Below are 23596 nucleotides of genomic sequence, written 5' to 3'. Positions count from 1 at the left end.
CAGGTTTTCCCCAGTTTCCTTGTTAAAAAAAATTGCTATATAGACAGGGTAGCCCTGAAGACCCAGAACAACTCCTAGTACCAACAACGTTTAGGGAGCAATTTTTTTTCCCCCACTCGCACCTCACAGCTGGTCATACCGGAGCAGAGGAAACGACCCAGAACGTGCTCCGGCATTTTTTTGGGCCAGGTATATACAAGGACATCAAAATACACTGCCAGACCTGTGAGGAGTGGCAGAGGAAAAACACACAACGACCGCAAACAGTTCCTTTGCAGCCACTACCTATCATTGGGAATCCTTTTGAAAGGGTTGGAATGGATTTGATCGGGCCTTTACCCCAGACCAAGAAAGAAAATCAGTATGCCTTGGTGGTTGTGGATTATGCCACCAGGTTTCCCGAGGCTTTTCCCCTCATGGCCCTTACCTCCTCAGCGACCGCAGACAGACTAGTGGAACTCTTTGCAAGGGTGGGATTCCCTAGAGAGATCCTGACTGATCAGGGGACACCCTTTGTCTCTCGTTTAATGAAGGAAGTTTGTAGGGTGCTGGACCTACACCACATCCGAACTTCGGTTTATCACCTACAAACCGACGGCCTCGTACGGAGGTATAACCGAACCATCAAAACCACCCTGAAGAAGATGTTAGCTATCGAGGGCAAGGAATGGGATCGTCTTCTACCGCTAGCGCTTTACATAATCAGGGCGCAGGTCCAAAGCAGTTTGGGTTGCTTATCTTTTGAGCCCCTATATGGGCGACAACCCCGGCCATTACTGGAGATGACAAAGGAAGCGTGGGAGCAAGGAATCGAAGAGGAAAACAGAGGAACACTAGAGTACACCCAGCAGTTGAAATCTAAAATATGGAAACGGAGGGACCTGGTCTACGTCCATCTGGTGTTGTGTAGCATTTTAGAATACAAACGAAATTACCGATTCATGCCCTTATATAGGTACAATTCACATTGCCCTTATATAGGCATAGAAATCATGCCTATGTTTAGACATAACCCATCCAGTCCAAATATAGGCATAACTACTTCCACTAGTTCCAAAAAGCCACAACGATTTCTTGGAAAACTCTGCTTCAGCAGTCAGGGACTTCCCCTTGCTTGAATATTGATTTGTCCTAGAAATCACGGAGTTTACAAAGAACTACCATTCCCTTGGGGTTCTTTGGTGACGTTATTATGTCCAACTTTACGTCAAACCAGGCACCTTCAAGGTATAAATATGCCTTCGCTTGCCCTAGCAAACACACGGTGGTTCAGGAGCAGTTCGACTATCAATTGCCCGACACAGCTCGCTACAGCAAGTGCCGATGAAGCCGACCCTCCAGCTGACGCACTGACAGAGAGGCTGCCTTTCTCTCGCTGAGAATCCAGCTCCTGTGTTTCCAAGCTCCCCTCGCGGGGTGTTGGGAAATCGAGCCCGAGAGACAGAGAGATACTAGACCTCCTTCATTCTAAAACCAAGGTATGGAGCTGATTAGACCCTAAGAGAAATCTTGGTTAGATTCTTGGCTGAAACAAACTAAACCTAAGCCACACCATACTTACTTCTTCCCTCGTACTAGACCTAGGTTAGGTACATTAGGGTAGGCGTATTTTAGAAGCACCAGTTGAGTACTTTTTAGCCATTGTTATTTATGTATTTATTTATGGTTTAGAAACCACACAATGCTTTTACAGCACTATTTTATAATATTGTTCTTGCTGTACGCATTATACTTTGCAACCTGCATAACGATTGTAGCAGTTCACTTTACTTGCATGAGAAAGAAGACTGTTCAATAAATCCTTTTATTGAAAACGCCCGTCTCTCTATTTCTCGGCAACTCTGTTGAATCGAAGCATGCAGGATTGACTGAGTGAAATATCTATCTATTGTTTCTGCGACTCTAGAGATACTTCTTATTCTTGGGAAACAAAGTTGTCATGTTTATGCGGTTGTCAGAAACTAATCCCTTCTTGTTTATTCTAGAAAGTTTCTAGTGACCTCTGAGCTAGCTGGCACTCACAATTAAGTTTAGTATATTCGATAGAGACCTAGTAGACTAAGTCCTACGTCAAATCTATAGGATATATTATTCCAATGCGCAGAGCCTATTGGGAATATAGGAACTACACTAGACTGGAAAAAAGCCAGAAATGACAAAAAGCCAGCTATGACCAGGGTAAGAGATGGAGAAAGTTGTCCATAGGCGATTGGGCCCTGGTAGTGCTCCCCTCATCAACAAAAAAAATCCTCTCCAAATAGCAAAGCCTTATAAAGAGGTGTGACTTGCAGACATGACCTACCGACTGCAAGTCACACCTCACAGACAACAAACATATCACATAAACATCCTAATGAAATGGTTGGGGCCCTCCAAGAGACGCCCATCTGACTATACCCTCATCTATTGGTGTTCGGACCACCCTTGACCAGCTAGTGATCAACGAAGACCTCTCAGCGGAAGCAAGAACGGCATTACGGAACACTTTGGCCCTTTTTTCACCCCTGTTTTTAGACCTACCCGGAAAAACCACCCTGGCAGAACACAGAATACAGACTCCCCCCGGAAAAATCGTGAAGCAAAGGCCCTACAGAATACCCGCAGCCAAAAGAGCGGCTTTTAAGAGGGAAGGACAAAGCATGCTAGAGCTCGGTGTCATACGGCCCTCAGCCAGCGACTGGTCCTCACCGATAGTTATGGTACCTAAACCAGGTGGATCGACGTGGTTCTGTATGGACTTCAGAGCCCTGAACCCCATCTCTTCTTTCGATGCTTTCCCCATTCCAAGAATCAATTAATTAATAGAAAAACTAGGGGAAGCACGATACATAACGACACTCCATTTAACCAAAGGATATTGGCAAGTGCTTCTTAGAGAAGAAGATCGAAAGAAGAAAGCGTTCGTCACAGCAGAAGGCCTCTACAAGTTTAACGTTTTCCCCTTCGGCATACAGGGAGCACCTGCCATTTTCCAGAGGCTCATGAATACAGTGCTACACAACCATTCTTCCTATTGCTCGGCCTAGCTGGATGACATTGTGATTTTCAGTAAGACCTGGGACGAACACCTCGTCCATTTACAGACCATTCTGACCGCCTTAGGACAACCAGGTCTTCACGTAAACTCCAAAAGTCCAGAGTTGTATATCAGAATGTGTAGTACCCAGGGTATGTGCTGGTTTAGTACCACCCCAAGCTGACAAAGTGAGAGCGATAGCCGAAATCCTCTTTCCTCACAACAAAAGAGATCTTCGGTCCTTCCTAGGCCTAATTGGATATTATAGGAGGTTTATTCCCCAATTTGCTGAGATCGCCACCCCGCCCCCCCCCCCTTACAGACGTTCTATGAAAAAATAGCTGACCGCAACAGTTTCAACATCTTAGCAAAGACATGAGGGAGGCATTCCAAATCGTCAAGAGAATCATCACCACTAGCCCGGTACTAGCCTCCCCAGACTTTAGCAAATCCTTTATACTGCATACCGACGACTCAAACCACGGGCTAGGTGCTGTGTTGTCACAGCTGTCTGAGGAGGGGATAGAACATCCTGTATTATACAATAGCCGCAAACTATTCCCCCGAGAGACCAAGTACCCGACTATAGAGAGGGAATGTTTAGTGGTTAAATGAGCAGTAAACAAGCTAAGATACTATTTGGAAGGGAATCCATTCACGTTGTACACGGACCATGCCCCCTTGCAGTGGATGTGTAAAAACAAGTCAAGTTCTGCATTTATATAGCGCATTACTCACCCAGAGGGTCTCAAGGCGCTTGGGGGAAGGAGGGTGCTCACTCATCGAATATCCAGGTTTTTAATTGTTTTCTGAATGAGAGGTGGTTCTGGGTAAGGCGGAGGTAGGCAGGGAGAGAATTCCAGGTTTTGGCCGCTAAGTAGGAAAAGGATCTTCCACCCATGGTGGATCTATGGATACGTGGGATTACGGCGAGGGCTTGATTGGTCGATCGAAGTTGGCGGGTGGGGGTGTAAAAGGACAGGCGCGAGTTGAGGCATTCGGGTCCAAGGTCGTAGAGTGCCTTGTGTGCGTGGGTGAGGAGACGGAACGTTATTCTCTTGTTGACGGGGAGCCAGTGGAGTTCTTTCAGGTGACCGGAAATGTGAGCTTGGAGGGGGACGTCTAGAATGAGTCTAGCGGACGTGTTTTGGGTGCGTTGGAGTTTTTTCTGTAGCTTTGCTGTTGTTCCGGCATACAGGGTGTTACCATAGTCCAGACGGCTTGTGACCAGAGCGTGAGTGATCGTCTTTCTCGTTTCGGTGGGCAGAACCCCAGAGTACTGCACTGGTTTTTGACACTTCAACACTTTTGCTTTGAACTCCGCCATCGAAAGGGGAAGGACAATGGGAGTGCGGACTACCTGTCCAGGGTGTTCCCTCTTCCCGATCGGGAGAATCCAGGGGAGGAGGTGTGTGACAACGTGGGCCAGTCCATAGAGAAACGCATGGACGATATTGAATGGTGGGTCGCTACCCCCCTCTCTCCACCTCTTGTTTCTTCCCAACAGGAGACCTGGACTAGAGATCCCAGAAACCCCTCCTGCCTGGACAACTCTCTGGAGGAAGGCGTTTCCGAATGGGGAATCCAGAAGGACGTGACTCCGCCCCCTGAAGTCAACTCCTATGGAGCCTTAAGGAAGAAGGAGTCCCGGAAGTGTGTGTGGCGCAACACCGGCGAAGGAGACGAGTCGGATGAGGAGAGGACTGTGCTGTACGGAGGAGTCAAGAGCCGCGAGGAAGGAAGCAGGCTGGGAGGCCGTGTCACCAGGGGCCCCGGCGGAGCCAGGAGGCCAAACACCCCGCGAGTCGCCCAGCCACGCCCTTGGAGGAGCATGTTTTTTACAGGTATGCAAATGCTGCACGGGCTGGATTGGGAGGCGGGATAGCGCACCCCCGTAGCTCTTTAAGCTGCGTTCTTTTTTTTCTCTTGTTTTCTTGGTGGTTATCTTTGGCACCTTCACTTGAGCACTTCACGAACTGACTCCCGATAGGAGTATTTCACGTATGGTCTGGTGTCCCTTCACAACCCTCCCTTTCACTTAGAGTATAACAGAACCAACGGCTGACCCCCGCTTTCTTTCTTTATGTTTCCTACCGCATGGACACTGAGCCCCCGGGTACCCGCCGCCAGACAAGGAGGGAGCCGATAAGAAGAGAGACCGGGAGAAACGGAGCCCTATCAACAAGGCTGATACTAACCCATATACTCCTGAAAGATTGGCAAAAAGGAGGAAATGTCTGTTACGGTCAATAAAACCATCTTTCCCCCAGTTTGGTGTACATTCTGATCCTTTACCCACACAACACCTTCACTCACCCATTTTCACCCCCACCCCTGAGGTAGTTTAAAAAACTGCAACACGTTACAACAGGCTTGCTAATTACAAATAAAACAGGCTGCAGGAAGGGCTTGATTCAATTCACTGGATGGTCATAGTAAAGCGTCACATGCCACCAATTGCACTCCTAGGTGCTGGAGTGTATCTGTATAGTAAGCATTTTGTATTTTATAATACAACGCACAGTACATCAGCAATACCGCACAGTACATCAGCAATACATTCCATGGTCTCCATTGTCTTGCAAGGTCACGTGAGAGCTTCGTTTCAGCTGCCCTTGGTCGTTGTAAATCCAATTCACGGACTGGAAGGGAGGTATGGTCAGACTACACCATGTTAATGTCAAACCAGATAGACACACCAGGGACCCACTAAACAACATGTAATAGGAAAAGGGAATAGATTTAATAAAGGATTCCTGAATTTAAATCTACGCAAACAATGATCTATGCATTTTGATTGTTGGCCATGATACTTCTAGCCAGTCGGATAGCTCAGTGGGTAGAGTACCTGCAGCAAGCATGTGAATGTATCATGAAAGTCACATTTATGAACTGCACTAAGGCAGACGGTATCTTCTGTTCTTGAGAGGTGAACAAAAAAAGTATTGTGATTTTACTTGGCAATTTTGGCAGCTGCTACATTTCATATTGTGTTTTGCTCACTATCAAAAGGTACATCTAATTTGGGATGCCTTGTTCGTGTATGCGGGTGCTTGGGTGCAGTTTCTGCCTGGGGAACACTTACCATCTGGCCATGCAATGCTGAAACACATTGACACAGCCAATAGCTCTGCATTGCCGAGACAGATTGGCTTTTCCAATGCTTATTATAAAATGTAAGCCAAACTGAAATATATGACATTTACCTTGTCATTTGACAAACAGTTCTATTTGCCAATATTTTAACACATGTTTTATGTGCTACGATGATCTAAATGCATTTTGTAATAATTTTTAATAATTTTATACAATAAAAAAAAAAATTTGACTTGACTTGTAAGCCGTTATCTATATACACAGCATCCACTTTCACGGAAGCAAGTACTGGAATGACATGACTGAATTTCTCTGTGGCTGATACGAGGCCGGCTGCAGAGTGGAAGGCTGCCTTGGTAGGCGTTAGGCGTGTCTTTGGAAGACGTCCTAGTAGGGCCTACCAGCATGCCGAGATGAAATATGGATATGTATATTATGTTACTGAGGAGTTTTAACGAGAATTTGAAGTATTAGACTGTTTTATTTACTGCTTGTTAGCTGATTTGATGAAAGGCCCTGTTGTAATAGGATGCAACTGCTTTCCTGGAGTTTAATTAAGATATAAAATACATTTAGCCAAGCATAATGCTATAAACCATGCTTCAAAGATGCCGCTTTTAAAACCTACCGTTAGCTGATGCTTGCTTGATTCCGTTGCAGTCTTCTTGTGCATCTGGTGACAGTCCGTAAATATCAAACCTTGAAGGAAAACAAATAATATTTTAAGACCGAGATAAGTACAGCACCTACGACCGTGAATTTCCCAGAGAGTAATGTCAACATGGGGGATCGACAGGCGCAAGGCACTGATCACTAATACATTCAAATTAAAATTCACAAGGGCTAAACACTTCAGTTTCTAAGATACCGTCGTTCCTTCGGAGCCCTGCGCTAAGGGGGGAGGATTTCGCTGCTAAATTTATGTCATGGGAGTTACAGGCCAGCACAACATCTCCACTGGCCCTCTTGGGCACTGTAATTGTTCTTTTGCAGCTCAACAAGAGAAGCAGCATGTTTATTAGCCAGTCTGAAGGTAGATGCACATACAAAACACTAGAACAAACCAGAATCACAACGCTCGAGTAAAACAAGGGATATGTTTTAGGGAGAGATGAAGATCTGATATTCTACAGAAATCAATTTTGAGTCTTGAAAACCAATAAAATGGAGATAAAGTGGATCACTTGGGAAAATAGGAATAAGTGCGCATCTCTTTGCAGGGTCAGCCTGGACTGTAGGGCGATCAGGAAGTGGCCGATAGGCTGGCCGGACAGGCCAGAGAGTGGGCTGTGTTTTTTTGTTGTTGCAGTTTTTGAGCTTGTGTTATCGTCAGGTGGGCAGGTTTTTACTGTTGATTTCTGTAAGAAACTGGGTATTAACTGACAGGGGTGGCGTTCAGGGAGAACCCCAAAAGTCTCTAAAAGCCTGTGCTTAACCCTCTGGTAGCTTGGCACAAAAGCAGTCAGGTTTAACTTAGAGGCGGTGCGTAAAGTAATTATTCCGTTATGCAGTACTCAATTTCAATTTTTAATTTCAAAATACTTTATTGGGCACATAACAGACCATGTAAGTCACAGCAAGAAATTGAGTATCCTGATATAAGTTGTTGCAAAGGAGATAGCATAAAATCTTTGTGTCAAGAGGACAGTCTCATGCGCAAGAATATTCTAGTGAAAAAAAAACCCTGCATCATCCCACGCCATGCTGCATCGAATCTGCAGAAACCTTCCGCTGAGCAGGATGGAGTACACTCTGACTCCAGCCAAGGGTCAAGAACCTTAGGGCAGCACTTGGGTAGGGGTGAAGGTGTCAGAACACACTCCAAAAGAAACCAGCAGAGTGGACCCAGTCAGGTCGAGTTTGTCTGGTCAGTTGGACAGCAGGAGAGGCCTATCGAAGCTTGCTCTGTCACTGTAGCTCAAACAGGACATCAGTCAATTGACACTGAGTCAATTCTAGGATTCAGCGTTCAAGGCAAGCAGGTCCAGTCTTCCTTCTTCAAACAGCAGGGCAATCCTTCTAAATATTCTCAAGGTCCAGCAGAATTCTGCTAAGAGGTTCAAGGGTAGCTATTGTTATAATCCACGGCAGACTCAGTGTGGGGGGCAACAGTTTATCTAACCCTAAAACTGGTTATGGTCAGTTCTTCCATGGGTTTGACTCCAGTCTGTCTGGGAACACAAAGGGCAGGCAGGCCCAGGTAAGGCCTGCATTTTCCAGTAACTAGTACAAAAAAGACCTAGACTTTATAGGCACTTATACATTTATCTTTTTTTGAGGTATACCATTTGTTGCATTATCTTTGCAAACCGTACTGCCCTTCCACTAATTAATGGGGTAGTTGGTATGTCCTAGGATTGTGCCTCCTTTAAACAATCGCCTGGTTCCCAATAAATAAAAATCAGTTGTGGGACAACCCATAACACACACACTTTAGTGTCAAATTGTGATGTGCAAAAACGAAAAAAAGTGTGTGAGAGCAAGATAGCACCTCCAACGGGAACCTGGCAGGTACTCACCAGGATAGCCCTGTTATCATTGGCACCATCGAGCTCGAAAATAAAAGTGTCCAGAAAGTCAAAGAGAAGAGTTTTGTGAAAAGAGGCAGTGAAAACAGACAAAGAAGTGACCAATAAAGTGTCAAACAACATATAAAAACACACACACCAACACAGATATGCAATTTTATTCTATCTCTTGTGTTGGGTATGGGATTAAAAAAGAAGAAAGTAGTTGTGGTTATCAACTATCCAACCAATACTACTTTACTTGCCGACATGTTTCATTGCCAGTCGAATTATTGTCAATTTCTGCAGGGCGTCATGTATATTAAAGCCACTGCATATGGACAGATTAGTCTTCACAACTGAAAAAACATCAAACACACTTTTGTAATGAACCTGCTATCGTAGCGCGTGCCCAACTCAAATCATTCACGTATAACTTAATGATGATTACCCTCATACGGCCATAGGTGCTCGTACCAGCCGAGGAGGTGAAGATCTCATAAAATGAAACCGCAAAAAGTCGGTTATTCTTTCTTCTCCTTCAATTTTCTGCAAAGGATACAACACACACTATGTACCACATACGTTGTTTTGCTATCGTTTTGCCAAACCCCACGTTTGTATCGTCCTCACTCATTTGCTACCAAGTGTAGAGCATTTAGTGTGGATATAACGTGGATATAACTTAGCATGTCTTAATACCCCTTTGCTTAACAATTCGGAGCACAAACTGTTGTTTTCAATATTACCCCAGTGCTCACAAGGCGAACATGCCTTTGCATTTCTTTCCGTATTACACAGCTAGCAACTCGGCTAGCAACTCGGCAACCCTCTCCGTGAATTAAAAAATTAAAAATAGCTCCGGACTAGCCCGTTCCTGACGGAATACACCCATTCTAAATTCCAAAGCACAGCGAAATCCCAGAGCCCTTACTCCTTACCAGATTGGTGGAAGGTACCGGGCGGTGTCTCAGCCCCAGCATAGTTCAAACTAAGCTGATGTATATATGTTTGATGAACGGCGTGTTATCGCGTTAAGACGCGGCCGCCATTTTGAAATGGGCAAACGTCCCTTGCACACAATGTGAATGCCCCAACTAGACCGATTCTCGCGAGATCTTGGCTCACAATCTTCTTTTCCAAAACTAAAACAACTTTATTCCTCGTAAAAGTAAATTATTAAATTCTCCGTAATATTCAATGATGTTGTTAAATAGGAACATTTATTTCTCACTATTGGGTGAAAATCGTTAGAAAATATGTCTGGGAGTGTTTTCTTGAGAGGGCATGGAGTTATTCAAGTTATTTATCAATAAAATTACTCAGTAGGCACAAACCATTTCCGAGTGTAAAGGAAACCTTCCTGCTATCTTTTATTGGGTTCCCAGTATGTCTATGAAATATCTGTGAGACATGGTGTTGTTCAAGTTGTTTGTTAATAAAGATCCTCAGTGGGCACAAGTCATTTGATTTGCATATGGCCATGTCTGAACTGGGGTGTTGTGGAGTGCAAAAAAACGATGGATTTATGCCCAGATCTCTGTACTGGCGTGAATGTATGACATTGTTCTGCATTCTGTCCATCAACTGTGGTTTTTGCATTTGTCACCGCGAGTGGGATGGGTATGCTCAGACGTGAGTCCCATGCACTCCACACCACTGGATTCAAGCAAGCCAGGCTGAAGACGGCTGAAATGCCAGAAACTGGTCCTCGGAAGCTTGTTTCCGGTCCAGGGAAGGCATGGCTTGGCAGTTCGGGCTGGACTATTCCCATGAGGCACAGGCTCAGACTGATTTGCATATGGCCATGTATGAACTGGGGTGGTGTGGAGTGCAAATAAATGATGGATTTAGGCCCAGATCTCTGTACTGGGGTGAATGTATGACATTGTTCTGCATTCTGTCCATCAACTGTGGTTTTTGCAACTTTCTAAAAGTGGCATTTTTGAAATGGCAATTGCAAATCTGGCATTACCATTAAAGAGGATTTTAAATTACAATTCAAATGAGTGGAAGAAGTATTTGTCTAGATGTTCCCAAAATGAAGTTATCACTTATTAAATGTAATAGGGTAACCCAGTGTTAGTTTACTGGAGGCTAGCCTTTCCACAGTGCAAAATTACTTTGGTGTTTTCACTGCTAGGATATGCAAAATGTAAGTAGACATATCCCACTACTTAAATACCATGTACTGTGCCACATCAGCTGTTTATGGCCCTTCCAAGTATTAACAAGCATTTGCAATGCAATAGGTCTCGCATTAGGAAAGATTGAGCTATAGGTATTGTAAATGACACATTTTTTATTTATGTGTTGGTTTTGAAAATAGCAAAATTAATAGCTTTGCCATTTACAAAGACAATACTTTTAACTTTCGCAAATGTGACACCTATAACATTTGTAATGCAATGTGTTGTATTTACGTGACTTAGATGTATTGATATTACAAATAACAATTGCTTTGAATTTTTTAAAATAATTAATACTTAAATAAACGTTATTGTAATTTATAATGGCAAAAGCTTAAACTTTTGTAAATAACGTTGGTGAAGATTATGTTCAGTGTATTTTATTGTGACAAAATCCAAGAACAGAAGCGAAATATTAACATCTTTTTGTGCCATTTGTAATAAAGCTTGAAACATATTTGAACCAGTTCTTATTGAATCGTTTGCCGCCTGAGGGCGTTTTTGTCTGCACGAGCGCGTTATTGCGCATTCTTATGCCTGCTGAGTCCTGAGACACATCCACAGCGCACAGGGAGGTGGCATAGACCCGGTCTGTAAGAGGGTCAGCGTGCTGAGGGGTTAATGCTGCCCCAGTCCCGGTTCTACCGGCCCAAATAGATCCAGACGGTGGTATGACATAAAGCGCGCTGGTTTCCTGCGCAGCCCTGATACACTGCCCCAGCCTATTTTTTTCCGAAAGCAGGAGGTGGGTGCGTAGTTTAGATGGATCAGGAGGAGTACTACGAGGAAGAGGAGAAACATAGTTACCTGAACGATTATGAGTTTTTCAATGCAGTTGACAGCTCTATATACTGCTGTGTCACTGAGGTGGTAGGACCTATGGAGGAGCGCTTATCTGCCCACATTATACAGGAGTGCGAGAGAGTGGCGCAGGCCCACTTGGGGAATTCTGGGTCTATATCTGCCACAACGAGGATAACCCCCCAGCTTCCAAAAAGGTTTGTAGGGTAGGGGTTTCTGGGGCGGCGCGGGGTGTGGACAGAGACGCCTTTGAGCGCCTACGGGACGCTTTTTTGGCCAAGGCGACTGCGCCCACCCCTGCGCCTCCACCTACCCCGGGCCCTTCGGGATCGATGGGCACAGCACCCTCGTCCCCCGGCGGCATGTCCCCAGCAGACACAGACGATGAGGATGGGCTGAGTGTTCTTGGTGCCCGTCGAGCTCGGCCGCGGAGTTACCCCAGGATAGTTCTGGCATGCTGGACCCGGATGAGATAATACATCCGCGGTCGGCTGCTTGGACCCCGTGGGACAAGGTGGCGAAGTTCGTGGCGAGTCGCCTCCGCAAGCCCCCAGAGAAGGAAGCACAGAGCCGTCTACGTGGGGAGTGCCCTAGACCTACTTTAGAGGGAAAGGTGGGGCTGACTCCGGAACTGGACCCGAAAATGGCCACTTTCCTTGCGAAATTCGTTAAAGACCCTCGCAAGGGCATTGACCGTTCCAGGCGCTCCTGTCAGGATAAGTTGCTGGATGCAATAGGGCCTAAAACAAAGATCCTGGATATGGCAGAGGAGGCTAAAGTGACAGGAGCTGCCATTTCCCCCGATGTCCTTTCGAATTGGGCGCAAAGGGTGGTGGTCTTTCTAGGGAACGCCAATTGCGCCCTCTCGACCAAACGCCGGCGGTCCATCCTGATCAAACTGGATCCAAAGTTGGGAGACCTGGCCTCCTCGGAGGCGGGAGCAGTGGCCCAAGGGGGCCTCTTCGGGGACCCTTTTATAAAAGAGTTAGGCAAGTTTGTCTCTACCTTTACGTCCCTAGACAGGGCCCAGTCGAGCATCAATAAAGTGTTTTAACAACGTTTCTCCCATGGGGCCGGTCGCGGTGGAGGCCGCGTGACCGGCCGTGGTGGTCAGCAGTACGCTAACAGAGGGCAAGGCTCCGGCAGAGGTCAATACAACACCTCAACGAATTACAACAACTTCTATCCTACCAGAGACCAGCACTTCCGAGGTCGAGGGGGATTCAAGAACAACCGTGGAAACACCAGTTCAAACGGTGAGTGTCATTTCGGAGGACCAGGTCCGTATTGGGGGGCGGCTCGCCGTGTTCCCAGATGCTTGGGCTGCAAAAACAACAGACGCATGGGTCTTCCAAACAGTCTGCGGTTTCCGCATAGAGTTCTACGATCAACCCCGCCAGGGGACACCCCCACGTCCTATCGTTTTTTCCCTAGCCGACGCGCAACTGGTCAACAAAGAGGTATCAGACTTGCTTTGCTAGGGGGCCATTTTCCGATCAGTTCGCCATCCCACTGGGTTTTTGAGCAATGTCTTCCTAGTGGAGAAGACGGATGGAGGGAAGCGTCCAGTGATGAACCTCAAGGAGTTCAACGGCTGGTTGGTTTACCATCATTTCAAGATGTCCCACCCACCCCGGATACACGTTTTATTCAGCCCCACACAAAACCCTAGCCAGATTAGACTACTTCCTTATCTCCGCTTCATTAATGAACAACTTCACAATTGACATAGCACCCCGCTTTCTATCCGACCACAATCCACTTATAGTCACGCTAAAAGGGGTATTACCACAGAAGGAACCCACAAAGTGGAGCTTTGAGAAAGCACTATTACAGGATAATAACTATGTAGTTCATATGCAGGGTTGGATCCAGGAATTCCTAGAAATTAACAACGCCACTGCCTCTCAAATGACAGTGTGGGACACTCTAAAGGCGGGGATCAGAGGCGAGACCCTGAGATTTTCTTTTCAGAAAAATTCCATGGAAGAAAACGTATCAGCGAGTTACAGGATAAACTAAGGAAAATTGAGATTAAACTTACGCAATCAATACATGCAGGATTGGACTGCCAATCTATTCAAGAGGAAGCAGTACTTGCCAAGGCAGAAATAGGCACTGTTTACATGGAAAAAATTGCAGCCAAGTGGGCTGCCACTAGGGCAAAAAGCTACGAGTGGAGTGATAGTATTGGGCACCACCTTGCTGTTAGGACAAGACAGCAGGTATCTAACAGCGAAATACACGCAATTAAACTCCCCTCTGGCGTTGAAACCACAGACCCTTCTCTTATCCGGAAGGGATTTCAGGAATATTATTCTAAATTATATACTGAGGAAATCTGCTCCGGGGGAGATACCCTAGACCGCGAAATTTCTAGTTACCTTAGTGAGTGCGAATTGGGGCAACTTAACCCCATGGATAGCGAGTCCTTAGACCGAACTCCTACCTAGGAGGAAATCCAGGAAGCTCTCACAAGGCTACCAGATGGGAAAGCCCCTGGCCCAGATGGCATCCCCACAGAATTTTTTTAAATCTTTGCTCCACAAATTAAAACAATTTTGTCGGACGTAATATCATCTATCTTCAATGGGGCTCTGCCACCGGATTCATGGGCTCACGCCAGGATTTCTATCTTTTTAAAGAAAGATAAATCCCCTTTGGACATGAGTTCTTATAGGCCCATTACCCTCATCAATAGCGATTCCAAAATTGTTTCCAAAGTGTTAGCCTCTAGGATCTCTCAAATAGTAGAATCTCTAGTATCTGACTGGCAACACGGGTTCATTCCCAAGAAAGGAACTACCGAACACGTTAGAAGAGTGATCACCTTATTTGACGCCGCACAGGTCGCCGGAGACCCAATGTCACTCATTTTACTCGACGCCGAAAAGGCTTTCGACCGAGTGTCCTGGCGATATCTGTTGAAAGTTATGAGCAAGATGGGGTTCGGAAACAAAATTATTCGGGCAATACAGGCACTCTATAACAATCCAAGGGCTAGCGTCACCATAAACGGACTACTTACAGACCCTTTTACCATATCTCGAGGGACGAGACAGGGCTGTCCCTGCTCCCCCTTACTGTTTGCTCTATACCTGGACCCCTTTATCAAACAGATAGAAAAAAACGAGAGCATATCCCCGGTATGCTATCACCAAAATTGCTGCAAAATTTTGGCATATGCCGACGATCTTGCCATCACCTCCACAGATCCCGCCAGCTCTATTCAGGCTTTAGAACTCGAGGCCCAGAAATTTGGCAAACTGGCAGGATATGCCCTCAACAAAAATAAAACACAGATTTTGGTAAACACGAAAATTACATGGACTGATGAACGGGTGGTACCCAATGCTAAATACTTAGGGGTCCAAATCTCACCCAAATTGGAGAACATCGTAGCAGAGAATCTAATACCCCTCGCAGCCCAAACAAGGAAAGCGTTACAACAAATAGACAGCTTGCATTTAACGCTAGTGGGTAGATGCAACGTTATTAAAATGACGTACTTTCCTAAACTACTGTACTTCTTCCGCAGTATACCCCTAGAATTCACCAAAAATCACCTACTTAAATTCCAACAAATTTCTACTCAATTTATCTGGGCATACGCTCAACCCAGACGCGCCATTAAACATCTTACTTTGTCAAAAGAAAGAGGTGGCTGGGCCCTTCCTAACATCATCCTCTATTACTGGGCATCAGTCGCGCAGTATAGCTCAGAGCTGGTTATGGAATCTACTCTCTCTACAGTCGGTCTGCCCTCACCCTTCCAGATCCTACTGGGGGATCAATATTGGGGATGCCTACTTCGAGAAACAACTTACGGCTACTACAACCGGGTCAAATTTAAGACCTTATTAAATTCCTTCAAAGTATTCCGTAACATCCGAAGAATATATGGGATAGGCGGATTTAACTTCTACTCACCCATACTTAACAATAATAATTTACCAGCTATCTTTGACACATCATACTTTTCAGAGTGGTATCGGGCTGGAATAGTTAAACTGGGGGACCCGATTACCACCGAGGGAATCAAACCTTTTGCAAACCTACAAGCCAAATTCAATCTGAGAAACCAAGACTCCTTCAAATATCTGTCTATCAACGCCTTTCTTTCCAATAAAGTCGGAGGAACCTCGGGCTTCTCAGAAGTTGAATTTTTAAATACACTTCGAAACACTATCACTCCCCGCATTGGTTCTCTGTATACCATACTCAATAGACAAACCCCCGATGACCTAGAGGCCATTGCTGCAAAGTGGCACCTCAAACTTAACTCACCAGAAAGTATCTTTTACAACTCCCTCGCATTATCACAACAGATTTTAATATCTGCCAAGCTGCAAGCACAACACTTTAAAACTATCTTCTTTTTATACATGACACCCAGTAGGATCATCAAATGGGGGACTGGTAAAGGAACATTATGCCCACGCTGCTCTGAAATTGGGGCTGACTCTGTACACATCTTTGCGACATGTTTAACTATAGCTCCGACACTACTTAAAATACAAAATACACTTAGCGAAATAGTGAAATACCCAGTCTCCTTAAACCCTACACTTACTCTCCTTGGTACACAATCCGACTCACCAAGAATAAAGGAAGAAGGGCTGGTATTTATCGCTATGGCAATTTGGAGACTATGTATCTCTTCAAGTTGGTTAGACACAGACTCACCCTCCCACGAGCAACGGCTGGCTAGGCTGGCTGCCACCTTCCACTTAGAAAAAGCAATCTATGCCAGGAAAGGAAGAAGGAAAAAGAAGATAGGGTTGGAAATATGGGAAAGATTCTCCTCCTGGACAGAGCAACGGGGGCAATCAGGCTCAGTAAATCTATAGGAGAATGTTACATGTAAAATTTGTTTGAAACTCGTATGGCTCTTATCCTTTCCTTAATTCTTTAATCCTTCACCTCTTTTCTGCTATCAATAACTACTTTCATACATTATCTTGTACATGCATAACACAATGTTTTTTTTTTCTTTGTTGTTTTTTGATTTTTTTACTCTTTGATTAATCGGGGAACAATTAGCACCGAAGGAATACCGGGCTCCCAAGGGTGGGGGAGGGGGGGGGGGGGCGATAATTAAAATGAACGGCTTCCTGATGTTAAGATTATCTGTAACTGCAAAATAAAAAATAATAAAAAAAAAAAAAATCAAGATGGAAGGTATCCATCTTATGAGGGACGTGCTGCTCCCGAAAGACTGGATGGTCCGTTTGGACCTAAAAGATGCGTATTTGGTAGTTCCCATCCACCCTCCGCATCGTCGCTTCCTCCAATTAGTTTGGAGGGACCAGGTGTTCGAGTTTACCGCCCTTCCATTCGGTCTTTCCTCTGCACCTTGGTGCATCACCAAACTGCTACGGCCGGCAGTGGAGTTCTTGAGAGGGCAAGGCATCCGGATGATAGTCTACTTAGACAACATCCTGTTAATGGCCCAATGCCCCAGGACGCTGGAACTTCAGCTCCAACAGACGGTCTCTCTGCTCCAGGGTTTGGGGTTTGTCATCAACAGGGACAAGTCCGTCCTCTCCCCTTCCCAGACCGTAGTGTTCTTGGGGTTTGCTGTGGACTCGGTCCGTTCCACCTTAAGTCTATCAGCCAAGAAAGTGGGGAAGATTCGCCACATGTTGCGTCAAACGATCTCGAGATCTCACAGATCGCTCAGACAGATTGCCCGGGTGGTGGGCCTCTTGTCCTCCTCCATCCAGGCAATATTCCCGGGCCCCCTCCATTATCGGGCCCTGCAACGACTCAAGGCATATCATCTCAGACGAGGCCTGCCGTACGATCAATTGGTCCCCCTTTCGGACGACGTGAAGGAAGAAATGGCCTGGTGGCTTGCCCATATTGAGGCTTGGAACGGCAGGGCGATCTTTGGCCCGGTCCCGGATCTGGTGATAGAGTCCGACGCCAGCAGGGCCGGTTGGGGAGCCCGCTGTGGGGATTTTTCCACAGGTGGCGCCTGGTCCTCCGAGGAACAAGAGTTGCACATAAACTGCCTGGAACTGTTGGCGGGGTCCTTTGCAGTGCGCTGCTGGACCAGGGACACTGTTCGGTCCTGCGTCCTTCTACGAATGGACAACGTATCGGCGGTCCGGTATATCAATCACCTGGGCGGTCCCCGCTCCAAAGCCCTAGCAGACTTGGCGAAGGATTTTTGGGACTATTGTCTGGCTCACCACAGGTAAGTGACAGCAGAATACTTGCCAGGCCAAGCCAACCAGGTTGCAGATTGGCACTCCCGACATCTACGGGACTCCAGCCAGTGGCTGAACGGCCTTTGGGGCCCGTTCTCGGTGGACCTCTTTGCGTCGCGATTGGATCACCAACTCCCAAGGTTTTTCAGTTTGAGGCCGGATCCTCTCGCGGAGGCCACGGATGCTTTTCTCCAGGACTGGAGTCAGGAGAAGGCTTATGCTTTCCCGATGGTGGTACGAGCGGCGGCCCAACTCCGCCATCAGGAGGTGGACATGGTGATGGGGACACCCTTGTGGAGGTCTCAAGTTTGGTTTCCGGTTCTTCTGAAACTTTCTTGGGATTCTCCAATCCTACTCCCCCGGTTTCCGCGCATTCTTCTCAACGCGGACGGGGATCCTCATCATCTGATCACGCACAGCTCTCTCCGCCTCGTGGCATGGCGGCTTTCAGGAGACGTTGGTCGCTCCCAGGCCTTTCGAGGTCAGCTGAGGATTTCATGTCAAAAGCCTGGGCAGTTAGTACGGCAAAGCGTTATCGCTCCGCCTGGAATAAATGGACCAGTTGGTGTCTTCGACAGGATTTGGATCCCTTGGTCGCAGGAGTCGTCCCAGTGCTAAATTTCCTGGTGGAATCGGCTTCGGCCGGGTTAGCTTATCGCACTATTACCGCGCTGCGGTCAGCGATTTTGGAGGCTCACCATCCAGTGGAGGGAGCGCCGGTTGGGGAACACCCTTTTGTTTGTAGACTTCTGAGAGGCATCAGACTCTCCTTGCCCCCGGAACCGCGTTACTTGGTTCTCTGGGATGTCAATCTAGTCTTGAATCTTTTTCTGTCATGGCAACCTAATAGGTATCTGTCGTTGAAAGAACTGTCGGCGAAGTTGGCAGTGCTTTTGTGTTTGGTGTCTTGTCAACGAGTTTCCGATGTTCGAGCCTTGGATATCTCGGCGAGAGCTTTTTCTCCAGAGGGAGAAACTTTCACATTGGGGCGTCGCACAAAATGTGCGTCTAGAGCGATTTCGTACCCAGCTTTTGTGGACGCTCCCAAGTTGTGTGGTCCAATGCCTGAAGGCATATGAGGAATTAACTCTAGAACTTCGCCCTCCGGGCGAGCGACAGCTGCTTATTGCTCTGCGGAAGCCGCACAAGGCTGTCTCATCTCCTAACATTGCCAGATGGGTGAGGTGGATCATGCAGGACGCAGGCATCGATATTAAACAGTTTGGGGCCCACTCAGCAAGAGGGGCCATGGCTTCTAAGGCTTTCTCATTGGGAGCACGCTTGGAGGACCTCATACGAGCGGCGGATTGGTCCTAGGATTCCACTTTCAAGCGGTTTTATTTTAAACCTGTGGTGGACATTGCGCATTTGGTGGTAAGTAAGCTTTAAACTAGCATAATCTGAAGCCTCCGGCCCTGACATAGAATCAAAATTTGCCTAACATCATAACAGTAAGTTTCATTTCTATTAAGGACACGGAGGCGAGGATTATCCCTCCCGGGCCACCTTTTGGAAGCAGTAAGCAGCCTGGTTTCTCCTGGTGAAATGTTAGGCAGTGTTACAGTTATCAATGTTGGAATAGTTGTACCTAGTGCGTGTGGAGGTATCCTTTTTCCTTTCACCGCTTACGCTGTTGCTTTTTCTACTAGGTAACGATGGTTCAAAACAAGACTAATAGGATCATGGCGTGACTCGCGCAAAGAAAGAGGAAGTGGTCACAGGAGGGACGTCCTATCTATCTGTCGTGGACATTGGAGAAGGACTACTCTGTGGACTGACTTGATGGACATGATGGGATTTGTAGTTCTGGTGCAAATCCGAGTCCTTTTGATATTTTTCTTCTAAGCCTTATCCTTGCTCTGGGATTTAGGGCTGATGTTAATGCTTTTCTGGCTGCTGTGTTTTTCTGTAATAATTAAAAGCGAAAAAGGAAAAGCATAATCCTCGCCTCCGTGTCCTTAATAGAATTGAAACTTACTGTTACGATGTTAGGCAAATTTCGATTCAGGGCAAAAACTGAAAGGTTATCTGGTAGTCAGCACTGTAGTTAATTTTAACAGATTTCCTGGACTTTTTTTTTGAGTGGCAAAGATTGATAAAGTGATTCAGTTTGAACTTGATACTGGGCGATGGTAACTACAGTGATGGCTTCCACATGTTTTTCTTCTTACTAACGCGCAGATGGGAATGCATTTTTCACCAAAATGGACCCATATCTAATGGCCTCTCAATGCACTTCTTGTCTGAAGTAATCGCAGCAAAAAAGTAATCCAAGATACATATCTACCGGTTATCTTGATTCTCAGGGCTTTACTGGTTAAAATCCATTAGCAACCCATACATGTGAGCATTCTTCCTCTAAAGAGGCATCTTAGACGCTTCTGGGGCTTTCAGGCAACATTCGCTTCATAGAGCCGACCATCAGCATTGTGATGTCCCACGACTCAGACCTAACACTGTAGGTTCTGCTTAGGCTACAGAACCCTAATGTCACAGGAACACCCCAGTTTCCACCTCTGGTCACTTACATCTATGCTATCATATTTTCAGTAGGCCAATTAGATCTTCTAGCAGCCGGTATAAGGACTATATGATCTCAGTCTGCAAAATAAACAGACACACTTTGTAGCCTCCCAGTGAGCTACTTAAGAAGTCTGCAATACAAAGTGTTCTCCTGAATGAAAGAAGTCTTGCATGACGCTAAAACACCACTGTGGACCAAACAAAGCATGTGGCCCTCCATTATTTTTAGGTGTGCTAGAATCTCCAATTGCAAAAAGAACAGATGCGGGACGGAATGCTGAACAATGCAAACATTCACCACCAGTCACAGATATGGGTTTAACCTATTGTTTTTGCGCTCACCACTACGCCCAAGTTTGGATTCAGCCATATGCAAATCAGTCTTGATTCTGCTCCTTATAGTAACGGTCCAGTCCGATCACCCAGGCCAGGTCCTCCCTGGACCGGAAACAAGCATCCTGAAGCCGGTTTCTGGGTATCGGCTCATAGCAGCTAGGTTAGCATTCTGTCCATAATCTGTTCTTTTTGCTTTAGTTGCCCTAAGTGGGATGGGTTATGCCCAGACATGGTCCCATCTCACTGTGCCACTGGATTCAAGCTAGCCTGGCTGATGGGTGATACCCTGAAACCGGTCCCAGGATACTTGTTTCTGGTCCAGGGTGGACCTGGCCTGGCAGCTCTGGCTAGACTGTACCCATGAGGAGCAGGGTCACAACTGATTTGCATATAGCTGGGTCCAAACTTGGGTGGCATGGTGGGCAAAAAAACAATGAATTAAATCCAGATCTGTTGACTCGGGGTGAATGTTTGCATTGATCAGCGTTCCATCTATCATCTGTACTTTTTGCTTGAATCTCCATTTGGGCATTCATTGCTAGGTCATTGGCTATGTACTGAGCTCTATTTACTGCTCCTGCCACAAAGATTTCAGTCAAGAAACCTCCAGAATTGATCATAAGGTCACGCTCAAATTGCTGAGAGCGTTACAAGGCAATACAATGGCAGAAACGTGTTGTACATCTATTAGTAACATACCATCGAACTTCTAGGTTAAAGATGTGAGTGTCACCTTGATTTACAAGTATGAAGAAGTAGTTGCTGATTCTGCAACTAATTTGTGGTTTCAGGTCCTAACAGATTTGATCACAAACCTCAAATGTTTAGTTTATCCATCAGGAGCATGTTCTGTCCCACTGCAGAGGAGAGCAGATGTTGGCCAGGGAGCACCGTCATATGAAAATGAGTTTTGTCTTGCAGTTGTGAAGCTGAGGGCAGCTAGGCGTTATCCAGCCTGAACCTGTACAAGTCACTTTAAGAGGTGTTCAAAGATGTTGGGTCCAAAAGACGCTTTCACAAAGATCAGTGATACATCAGATTAACACTAGCCAAACACACAATTTAACGAGAAAAACAAATACACCCAAGAAAAAAGATTTTTAAAGAACAAATACATTTTTACAATGTTGGGGGACGTTGTGGGACAGAGTATTTTTCCATGACAATTTAAATGCAACCCTTGTAGCACAAGATGCTAGGAATGACTCCTTAGAGGCAAATTACTAAAATCAACCTGAAAACAACAGACATAGCCTAAATCCCTGAAAACTAAATGAAGGACACAAACTACATCTGCACAACATATGACCGCAACCAGTGCAGAATAGGAAACTGCAGGCTGAAGTGTCAAAAGGGCAACCTATTGTATCGGAAATAATACCTTATCGCGAAGTTATCACAATATGTCTACTGCAAACATATAGAAGTGATCGCAATCTGACCGTGTAACAGCTACAAAACCACAGCAAACTGTGCTTGGCTGCGGCTGGCCAGCCGAACTGATAGCCTTTGTTGTTGGAGCCCATAAGGAAGTGGGTGGCAAATGGTGAGCAATTTCGTGGCCGCTTTGATGTTCTCAGTGGCCACACGGCTCACAGAGAACATCAAAGCGGCCGCGAAAATGCTCCCAAAGCCTGCAGGCGGACAGATGGTGCGCGCGCCCGGCGTACATGCACTGTGTCCGATCTGCAGACTTTGGGAGCATTTTTGAATGCCCCTTACTATATCTCCGGCAGAACAACGCATGTGCGTTGGTTCTACGAGACCTAAAAAGGAATGTTTAGGCTTGGCAAAAGGTTTATTTTGCCGGGACGAAATGGCAGTTTTAACCCTGCACACACAGGCTACAATGTCAGGCTTGGGACATGTTTTAAATTCTTACTTTGGTAGCCAGAACAAGAAGTGCTTTAGTACACTAGTAGCATTTAACTTGCAGGCCCTGGGTAATCGCAGTACAATTTGCTAGGGACTTATAAGTACATTGAAAGTACCCATCAGGTGTATAACCAATTTTACCATTTTTGGGTGGGGCAGCAAACGCACTTTACCCGTGGGAACCACGGGTAAAGTGCAGAGAGAGTTCTAAGGTCAACAAAAACACAGGTTCAGCAAAGGAAGGCTAAAATCTGGGGTGACCCTGCAGAAAGGGCCAAGTCCAACAATTTATCTGATATTACCACAAGTATTGCCTGCAACAAACATAAATGTCTTCCATACCTTGCAAATCACCTATACAGCGTATCTTTGCAAGTTCAAACTAGCCTGATTTGCAAATGGGCCCTCTTTTTTTTTTTCTTTTTTCTTTTTAAGCTATCCTGGGCACTAATAGGGTCCACCTTAATTTTGGCGCCCTGGCCAATTTTTTGTCCCAGTCCTTTATGACAAATCCAGATCTCATATTTTTGTACCCACAAAGTTACTTTTTCAAATCTTACTTGACGTTGCCATGCAAGGTGTGATTTTCAGGCTAACAACCATTTTCTTTTTGATGCTAGATTCAAATTTTTGCCAAATTTTGTAACACCTCCAGGAAAATTACTTCTGTACGCAACCTCCTCTAAATAATACCCATCGAAATATAGCTAAGCCACAAAACGTGCCACAAAGGAATTTTCAAAACTTAATAGCATTAAACTAAAGATTATCGATTGGAGTGCCTTGGCTAACCAGATTCCAAATGGTAATAAGAGGGGAAACCATCTACGTTATTGAGCAAATTGCAAATACTAGAGTTCCAATTAAAAAATATTTCACGACAGCAAGACGCAAGTGTTCTATTAAAATGGTTGAGCTGCGTACAAAGGCAAGGTAATTAGAATGAGGAGACAAAGCATACGTGGAGAAGCGTGGCTCAGTGGTTAGAGGCGGCAGACCCGGAAGCTGAGATCGGCCGTGGACCAGGGTTCGATTCCC

General features: G+C 45.8%; 1 protein-coding gene across 1 annotated transcript in view; it reads right to left on the bottom strand.

The window, feature by feature from the left end:
• The window catches only part of LYPLA1 (lysophospholipase 1), a 375654-nt gene that overhangs the window by 116583 nt on the left and 235475 nt on the right, over nucleotides 1-23596 (bottom strand). Inside the window, exon 5 of the mRNA XM_086965753.1 lies at nucleotides 6741-6811. Coding sequence (XP_086821879.1) covers nucleotides 6741-6811 — 71 coding nt within the window. The remainder of the gene's footprint in view (nucleotides 1-6740; nucleotides 6812-23596) is intronic.

This window comes from Lissotriton vulgaris, chromosome 4_1 (assembly GCF_964263255.1).
Source record: "Lissotriton vulgaris chromosome 4_1, aLisVul1.2, whole genome shotgun sequence".
NCBI classification, from domain to species: domain Eukaryota; kingdom Metazoa; phylum Chordata; class Amphibia; order Caudata; family Salamandridae; genus Lissotriton; species Lissotriton vulgaris.
Note: the sequence above shows the minus strand (reverse complement) of the source record. Positions and strands in the feature narration are given on the sequence as shown.